This window comes from Hippoglossus stenolepis, chromosome 18, assembly GCF_022539355.2.
Source record: "Hippoglossus stenolepis isolate QCI-W04-F060 chromosome 18, HSTE1.2, whole genome shotgun sequence".
Classification (NCBI taxonomy): Eukaryota; Metazoa; Chordata; class Actinopteri; order Pleuronectiformes; family Pleuronectidae; genus Hippoglossus; species Hippoglossus stenolepis.
In genome coordinates, this window is record NC_061500.1 from 158,360 (window position 1) to 168,359 (window position 10,000).

Genomic DNA, 10,000 nt, shown 5'->3' on the forward strand with positions numbered 1-10,000 from the left:
AAACCAGGTGGAAGCCGGCCTTTCCTACACACAGGAAGCTGTTGACCAATCACAGCAGAGTGGAACAGCTGGCCAATCAGAGCAGAACTGGGCTTTAACAGGAGGAGGGTCTTAAAGAGACAGGAGCCAAAATCCAGAGTTTGAGACAGAGGCTGAAAAGAGGAGCTGCAGCGATGGACAGTCTGAGGAGAGTGATTCTGAACATTAGAGCATGAAAACATTTTACATTAATAACACTAATTAAATCAACATGAACATTAGAAGTATGTGTGGACTGCAGTCATCAACAAATTATTCACATCCACAGTTGAAGCGAATAGTATATATATATATATATATATATATATATATATATACAACATCCATGTACACACACACACACACATACACACACACACACACACACACACACACACATATATACAACATACACAGGCTATATGGATGTCCTTCCATTTTCTCCGATCAATAAAACCAACATGGCAAAAACATCAGGTCTATGAGATGAGAGAAGATAAATATTTTCCTCCCATCTTCCTCCGTCTTGTGGATTTTCATGCAGGTTTACATGTAACGATAGAGAAGACACTGATCTGATGAAAGACGAGGAGAGTGAGACGATTATTAGGGTTAGGATCAATTAGGGTTATTAGGGTTATTAGGGTCAATTAGGGTCAATTAGGGTTAGGGCTAACCCTAACCCTAATATTAGAGGGGGAGCTGAAGAAACTAATATTATTCAAAAAAGTTTTTTTAATCTGAACTGCAGAGAGAATTTAAAATAATTATGTTTGTTTTATAAAAACATTGGATCTTCTAATGTCAGACAAAATTCTTTTGTCCTTAAATGACAATGTGAAACCAAAACTACCCGATGAATTGAAACTATGGAACAAACACATGAAGCTGGTTCAGGCTGACATGCTGTAGCGTGGTTGGTGGGTGACTGTATTCATGGTGCGACATTATATTCACCTTCTGTAAATCTTAAATGACTTTTGAATTTATTGCACAAAGAAAGATAACAACAACAGTGTCTAAAGATAGTTGATGTTTACATCAAGTCTCTGTTTGTGTGTCTGCTCTTTATTTTTCCAATTCAGATTTTTTAGTTCTCAGAGTTTTGCTAAAATATCATATTCTTATCCAGCAACCTAATGGTCTGTGAAGATATTTTGTACAAACACACACACAAATATATATATATATATATATATATATGTTGTCTTGGATTTATTTTATTCTACGTGAACATATTTATACTGTGGTTGAATCTTAAAGGCTCCTACAACTCCCTGTCTCTCTCTTTCCATATCAAGCAGGTGATATTGAGCAGAGTTTCATTAAATCCATCCTCTCCAGGCGCTTTGAAGCCATTTCTGAGGCGTCCCCAGGTCGCCGCCTGCCGCTCGCAGCGGATTGAAATGACACTCCGACAGATAGATCGCTACAGACGCTCGATTTGTTTTGTTGTTGTGGAGGCGAGGGAGCAAGACAGAGCAGAGATTCAGAGTCAGTCACAAAAATAAAAACACCCAGTTTGTCAGGAGGTAGAGGGACATGAGGGGGAGGAGGAAAAGTGAGAGAGGAATAAGAGATGACCTGGAGGAGAAGGAAGAGGAAAATGTGGCTAAGAAGAATCGGGAAACAGACAGGTACGATAAGGAGCTCAAAGGGAGAGAGGAAGGAAGTAAAATAAGAGGGATCGATCATCTGTGATCTATAATCATGTTTGATGTTTTCTGAAAACTGAAGGAAAGGTCAAAGGTCATGCATCCAACAGTTTAAAAGTCAATTGGGAACACTGCGTTCAGCATTGAACTTCCTGTCGGAAGTCACTTCCTGTTGGAGGAGAAGTCAACTCCCAACCTGAATGCAGCGTCGTAGCAGACGTATCAAGCTTTAAGAAAACAAGGACACACATAAAATCTATAGGTTTGAATCAAATCAATCTTTATTGATATTATCAGACCCGACGGACCAAAGATGGATTTTTATCAAATTAATAAAATCTTAAAAACGTCACATTTTAAAATGTGATTATGGAATCATTAATTTTTTCTGTTGATTAGAAATGTAAAAGGTAAACAGGAAACTGATAATGCTACTTTTCCATAATTTTACATACTCACAAACACACACACTCACACACACACACACAAACACACACACTCACACACACACACAAACACACACACTCACACACACACACAAACACACACACACACACACACACACACACACACTCAGTCATTTGGTCCTCCCAGGGTAGAAGATGTGAGAGAGGAGGCTACTGTCACCATGGCAACAGACAGAGTCCCCTACCCCCACCACGCTCTCCACATTCCCAACCCACACACACACACGTACACACACACACACACACACACACACACACTCACACACACACACACTCACCACCACACACTCACACACACACACACACACACATTGTTTAGTGGGGGTAAGGTGTGGGTGGAGAGAGAGAGCTGAGGTGATGGAGTAAATGCATTTCTGTGTGCGCGAGTGAGTGAGTGAGTGAGTGAGTGAGTGAGTGAGTGTGTGATTGTGCATTTGTGTGTGTGGGTGATTGTACGTGTGTTTGAGTGCGCGCGTGTGTGTGTGTGTGTGTGTGTGTGTGTGTGATGGGTTTGCTAAGGTCAGACACTCACTGTGGAATACAAATCTGTCATGGCTGACACACTTCCCCCTTCCTTTCTCTCTCTCTCTCTCTCTCTCTTGTCCTGCCCTTCGCTTGACCCTCCCGTCTCTTAGTTTCTTTTTCCTCTGCCTCTCTCTCTCTCTCTCTCTCTCTCTCTCTCTCTCTCTCTCTCTCTCTCTCTCTCTCTCTCTCTCTCTCTCTCTCTCTCTCTCTCTCTCTCTCTCTCTCTCTCTCTCTCTCTCTCTCTCTCTCTCTCTCTCTCTCTCTCTCTCTCTCTCTCTCTCTCTCTCTCTCTCTCTCTCTCTCTCTCTCTCTCTCTCTCTCTCTCTCTCTCTCTCTCTCTCCCTCCATTCATCCATATCCTTCCTCTTTCTTTTATCTTCCAGCATCTCTGTGTTGGCTGATTGGATTTTATCTCTTTTTCTCTGTTTTCTCCTCACGTCTGCCCCCTCCCCCGTCTCTCTCGTTCTCTCTCTCCATCCCTCCATTCTCCATCTCTCCTTTATTCAGCCTGAAAATGATCAGAGTCATTGGACTTATTTGATGACTTGCTCTTTTTTATTATCTTTCTGTTTTAAAACATCCAACCAATCAAGCATTTCTAGTCAAGAAGAGAGGAAACGGAAGGAAACAGAAGAAAAGAGTAGAAGAAGAGAAAATGGTGTGTTCACATTATTCTGATATAAGCAGATGACACAAAGTAAGAAAAACTGAAGCCGAAGACGAACATAAGATAAATCAAGGGAGATAATGAAGAAGAGAATAAAGGGAACATGTCTCCTGGATGTTTATCAATTTAATTTACGAACAATTTACAAGAGGAAATCATGTTTTGATGTGATTCCACCAGTGTTATAATTTTATCAACGTAATGAGAAAACATTTTTCATTAAGTGTCTCGTTGTGGTGAACGACACATTTCATCTGTTTTCTGACCAGCTTCTGTTAAAGTTGGTGAAGTTTGAGGTAAAGTTCCTGTGTGAGAACAGATGAACTGTTGTGACTGTCGTCCCGACAACAACAATAAAAAACTAAAATCAAGGAAACAGAACAGAAGATAAAAACCAGAAAACCAAAATCATGTTTTATGGATCATCTCTCAAAACTTACTTTTACTAAATAGCTTTTACTTAATTATTTTTAGTTATTTATGTTGTGTGTGTGTGTGTGTGTGTCTGTGTCTGTGCTTCTGCCTGCCAGTGTGTGTGTGTGTGTGTGTGTGTGTGTGTGTGTGTGTGTGTGTGTGTGTGTGTGTGTGTGTGTGTGTGTGTGTGTGTGTGTGTGTGTGTGTGTGTGTGTGCTTGTGTGTGTGTGTGTGTGTGTGTGTGTGTGTGTGTGTGTGTGTGTGTGTGTGTGTGTGTGTGTGTGTGTGTGTGTGTGTGGAGAGCCACTCGAGGATCAAGAGGCTCTGTCATGGTAACAAGGTGGTATGCTGACAATCGCACACACACTCACACGCCCGCCGTGATTTCTCGTGGGAACGTCTGATTGGCCGCTGTGAGCCTGCTGGGATGCTTGGTTCCCGTGGCGATAGTAACCAAGCGATAACACCAACCATCTGACCCTCTTAATGTGTGTGTGTGTATGTTGCCATCTGTGCTGCTGGCTCAGGGGAGGAGTAACACACTGAACAGTGATTAAAGTCGAGACAAAGAAAGAAAGAAAGAAAGAAAGGTAGCACATGGTATAAGCTTTAGATAGTTAGCTAATTAGCTAATGAGTGTAATAGTTAAGGCTTATTTAATGCTCATCGTTGGATATTGATAACCTATCAACTCTGCGTACATTCCATGTGATTGTCTTCTGAAAACTTACGGATACAGACAAAACAGATGAAATGGAGCAGTACCACAGGAAATCGTGGGGGGGCAGTGTCGCCAATAATTCAAGTGAGACAATGTTAGGACACCAGAGATCAATTTCTTTTGAGGAGACATCTTCCAGACCTGAGCTCCTCAGTTCTCTGGATCTTCTCTGGAGGATCAGACTCAGTTTGTCTTCCTCCTCCTGAGCTCCTGTATAAAGTCTAAATCCAGGAGCAGTGTGAACAGCAGAGGATCCTCCACTGATTCACTGGGAGTGAATCCCACACGTGAAGGACACGTGAAGGACACATGGACGTATGTGACCACTGATGTTACATCGTTGAAACAGACGCATCTCTTCATAAGCAAAGAAGGAATAAGTTAACATTAGGCCTTCATCTACATCTGTACATTTAGTTTTAGCATTTTTGCTCAGCATCAGAAAACATCCAAGAAACAACTCTGAAAGCACACATCACATGACCATTCACGTCCACTGGTCATGTGATGTAAACAGGAAGTAGATGTCTCCTCTGCAGCTGGTTGCTTAGTAACAGAAACTCCTCTGAAGGAGGAGCAGTGATGGTGAAGAGTCAGAGCAGGGACGACGAGGTGGAACTGTTACTGACAGGAAGTGTAACTGACAGGAAGTGTTACTGACAGGAAGTGTTAGAAACAGGAAGTGTTACTGACAGGAAGTGTTAGCTTTGTGTTCACCGCTGGTAGTCGAGTCATGTGACTGATGAGAACCAATCAGGAAGAGAACGTGTCATCGTTTACTAAAGTCTCAGTTTCTGTTCAGACTGAAACACAAACCCAGAGTTTTCAAACTAAATGAGACCAGTTATTTTACACATATTCAGGTTTAACCTGTGTGTGTGTGTGTGTGTGTGTGTGTGTGTGTGTGTGTGTGTGTGTGTGTGTGTGTGCACGTGTGTGTGTGTGTGTGTGTGCACATGTGTGTGTATGTGTGTGTGCACGTGTGTGTGTGTGTGTGTGTGTGTGTGCACGTGTGTGTGCACGTGTGTGTGTGTGTGTGTGTGTTTTCCTACCTGGATCTCGCAGCAGCAGCTGAGCCATGGCCTGTGAGCGGCCGGCCGAGTTTTCAGCGACACATTGATAAAATCCTTCATCGGATTTTACCAAACCCAGAATCTGCAGGTTGCTGCCGTCCTGAACAACAACAACACAAACAACATATAAATGAATACAAAAATGTGAGGGAATGTGTGTGTGTCATTACTTTACTGAGGATTATGGGATTACATGTTAAGAGTAATACACATAGTGAGATTATGAAAATACAACATACTGCTACACTCACTTCCTCTTTTTAACACAAACAATGTTCATTCATTATTAATTCTTGTTTTTGTTATCACTCTCACTGTGTCATTAATTCAGTAATATCTATCTATCCATCCACCCATCCATACAGGATCCATACTGCGGCCAGCCACCAGGGGGAGATAGGGACAGTCTGGGGTAAGGGTCGTCCATCTTTATTCACCATCGATGTGTGTGTATGTTTCTGTCTGACTCACCACAATCTGGAAGTAGTCGCTGGGGATGACTTCCTCTCCGTTCTTCAGCCAGCGGACTGTCGGCTGAGGGGTTCCCGTCACGGCACACTCCAGCTCGATGTCGGTGGACTCGTAAGCGTACGTGTTGGTTGGGTAGTTCAGGAACTGTGGAGGCACTGCAGGAACACACAAGACAACACATAAACAACAGGGGGCACCACAGACCTTCATCACAGGACGACCTCACTTATTTACACAGAAGAGGACTCCACTAACTATTCTTTTAGCTGCACCTTTTGGCACCGCAATAAGAAGAAGAGAAGAGGAGAAGAGGAGAGGAGGAGAGGAGAAGAGGAGAGGAGGAGAGGAGGAAGAGAAGAAGAGAGGAGGAGAGGAGGAAAGGAGAAGAGGAGAGGAGGAGAGGAGGAAGAGAAGAGGAGAAGAGGAGAAGAGGAGAGGAGGAGAGGAGAAGAGGAGAGGAGGAGAGTCAGAAGAGAAGAGGAGAAGAAGAGAAGAGGAGAGGAGGAGAGGAGGAGAGGAGAAGAGGAGAGGAGGAGAGAGAAGAAGAGAGAAGAAGAAGAGAAGAGGAGAGGAGGAGAGGAGGAGAGGAGAAGAGGAGAAGAGGAGAGGAGGAGAGCAGAAGAGAAGAAGAGAGGAGGAGAGGAGGAAAGGAGAAGAGGAGAGGAGGAGAGGAGGAAGAGAAGAGGAGAAGAGGAGAGGAGGAGAGGAGAAGAGGAGAGGAGGAGAGTCAGAAGAGAAGAGGAGAAGAAGAGAAGAGGAGAGGAGGAGAGGAGGAGAGGAGAAGAGGAGAAGAGGAGAGGAGGAGAGTCAGAAGAGAAGAGGAGAAGAAGAGAAGAGGAGAGGAGGAGAGGAGGAGAGGAGAAGAGGAGAGGAGGAGAGGAGGAGAGTCAGAAGAGAAGAGGAGAGGAGGAGAGGAGGAAGAGAAGAGGAGAGGAGGAGAGGAGGAGAGGCAGAAGAGAAGAAGAGAGGAGGAGAGGAGGAAAGGAGAAGAGGAGAGGAGGAGAGTCAGAAGAGAAGAAGAGAGGAGGAGAGGAGGAAAGGAGAAGAGGAGAGGAGGAGAGGCAGAAGAGAAGAAGAGAGGAGGAGAGGAGGAAAGGAGAAGAGGAGAGGAGGAGAGGAGGAAGAGAAGAGGAGAAGAGGAGTTCTGTCACTCTCATCGATACATGATCATGTGGAGATGCAGCTTCAACACAGCTACACAACTACACAACAACAACTACACAACACAAACCACACTGACCACTACACAAAGTGATTAGGCAATAGTCTAATTTTGTTATATAGATGATGATGGTTGATGAAGTCGCTCTGGATAAAAGCTGAATGATATGTAATGATCTGATTTGATCTAAAGTCTTTGAGTATTTGAAACTTAGAAGATAAAAACCTTCATGTGTTTTCTCCTCTCTCTGATTATCATTAAATTCCATTGATTGTTTGGTTTTTTATTTATGTTTTTTTCGACTCTGATTACCACGGTAACAACAACATTTCTTTTTCTAGGCTGAGTTTTGGTGATTCACACGACTACGGCAGCTCTGCCTGGTTAATACGATTCTACTTCCTGCAGGAAACAGCTGAGAGCGATGGTCCATCACCTGGACATTTAGAACTGATATTATGACGGACGTGAATACGGCGTCCAATACAATAGAAGAAGAGTTAATGCAGTATGATAAGACCAGTAAGGAAATGTTCACACACACACACACACACACACGCACACACACACACACACACACACACACAGTATCAGTGGTGCTGCCTATCTAACTTCCACTTAGCATTCAAATGGAAATCTGCTCCATCATTCATTTCAATGAACATCTGCTGTGTGTGTGTGTGTGTGTGTGTGTGTCCACTAAAGGACATCCACACACACACACACACACACACACACACACACACACACACACACACACACACACACACACACACACACTGTGTCTGAGTTAAACTCTCTTTGCGTGAACTGAAACCTTCTTTCAATTGGAGCTTAACCACCAATTATCTGCCATTAATGACGACCATGCTCCACGCTCGCCAGCGTGTCACTCACTCTGCGACACGTGTCACTCACTCTGCGACACGTGTCTGAGACCGTCAATGGGCTGTGAACTGTCAGTGGAGGATGAAGGACGAATGTTTGTGTTACTCTCCCACACAGACGGAGAAAACCCTGAGGATATAAAGAGGAAACGAACCAAACAACTAAACTGTGTGAAAAATTATTGATTTGATAAAAAGGGGGTAAATATAGACATTGATGACATTTGATCTAAAAGTATGAAACATTTTATTACTCATTATGCAAAAGGCCTCAGGTCAGTGTTATATAATTATCACTACAGGTCATATGTAGTATTACACTACTTATTGTCTTATTATTATGCTGAATTGTATTTTTATATTTGACTCTTTCTTTCTGATTGGAGCTTCAACAGTTTCCCAGCATCAGCTGACGCTGGTTTTCCAGTTCATGTGTCTTACATGTATGTAATTCATTTAAAAGATTGTTTGTTTTCTTATTATTTACGTTCTTGTAAAAAAGCTTAAAAAGATATGTAAAAACCAAACGGTTTAACTTTTTTTATTCAGTAAAATTATCTATTTTTCTTTCTTGCCTCTATATTTAATAAATCTGGATTAATAACATATTAGTGTTTTTCATTAGTGAGATAAAGACATGGTGGAAATACATTGTCTCCCAATCTTCATCTGTTAGAGGCTGTAAAGACAGATTTCATCACAGCCAACAAATGTGTCCTTGCATTATGAGCAATGAGGATCCAACGGACGGATCCTTCTCAGGCCAACATATCCCAGAATTCATTTTGCACTGGTGACAAAGCTAATGAGCTAGCTATGTGGGTGGCTGATGGTAAGAGAAAGAGCTGAGGACCCAAGTAGAAAATCCTTCGTTTACCACCATGTCTCGTTAACCCAAACCCAAAAGCTATATAAACAGGCAGGGGATTCCAGCCACGTCACTGTTTTTACTCGGCCATGAATCACTAATCAAAATGAAACCAGGTCGTGAACGAGCCGCTGATGAAACTCTTGACACTGTTGTCTGAAAACATGAAGAACAGCTGTGCTGGGGGGGATTTCTTCCTCAGCTGCAGCTCACAGCAGGAAGACAGACTTCCAGCTGGTTGCCATGGCAGCAGTTTAACGAGTACCAGCGGTGGTCATTGTGGCGGGATGACACAGTGGGTATTCACAACTTCTAATTATTTCAGCAGGACTGACCCAAATTCGATCGGATTAGAACTGTCGCTTTCCCGCTGAGGGGCACAGCTGGACCAAAACGCCCGAGGACAACCTCACCGGTCCGTCCCAGCTGGAGACGTCTGTACGGAGGTAAACACAGGTAGAGTCGGCACACTGCTGATATCATCGTGAGGAAGAAACCAACACAGCAGAGGGAGCAGAGTAAGTCAAAGGTCAAATGCGTATGATGGATTACGTGTAGGAGGTAAGGAAAGGAAGGAGCGAGAGTCACGATTTCACAGTCAAATCAGTTTGTGTGACAGATTGTGCTGAACCTGAAAAATCAATCACAATGACCTTCAATTCTCAAATCGTTTCCTTCCAGCAGCATAATATTAGTTCTGTGAGAGGAAACCCACAGATGGCAGGATTAACGGTGGCAAACAAGAAGCAAACAGACGGACAGTTGTCCCGCAAGAAGGAACAGGAATCTCACAAGAATCATCACAAACATCCAAACAATCCGCCAAGTCAACGGCAGATGGGGAAAATGAGCAGATGTCTGTCGTAACACACCTCACACTTTCACCAGGAATTTCTTCTTTCTGGAGCAAAGTGGGGGAAGACATTTCTCCACAGGGTCACATGCATTGAGTCATTTTTGATAATCAGAGCATGATGGGTAAAACGCTCAGGGTCAGCCCTGTCAGGGTCAGGCAGCTGAAAAGTCACGTTAAGTCCTTTTTCCTTTTTCCCCTCTGTGACTTGATTGAGTT

General features: G+C 43.2%; 1 protein-coding gene across 1 annotated transcript in view; it reads right to left on the bottom strand.

Moving 5' to 3' along the window:
- The window catches only part of dcc (DCC netrin 1 receptor), a 134,980-nt gene that overhangs the window by 70,844 nt on the left and 54,136 nt on the right, over positions 1–10,000 (bottom strand). The window contains exons 7-8 of the mRNA XM_047344530.1: positions 6,012–6,166; positions 5,520–5,640 (exon numbers count right to left, since the gene is read on the bottom strand). Coding sequence (XP_047200486.1) covers positions 5,520–5,640; positions 6,012–6,166 — 276 coding nt within the window. The remainder of the gene's footprint in view (positions 1–5,519; positions 5,641–6,011; positions 6,167–10,000) is intronic.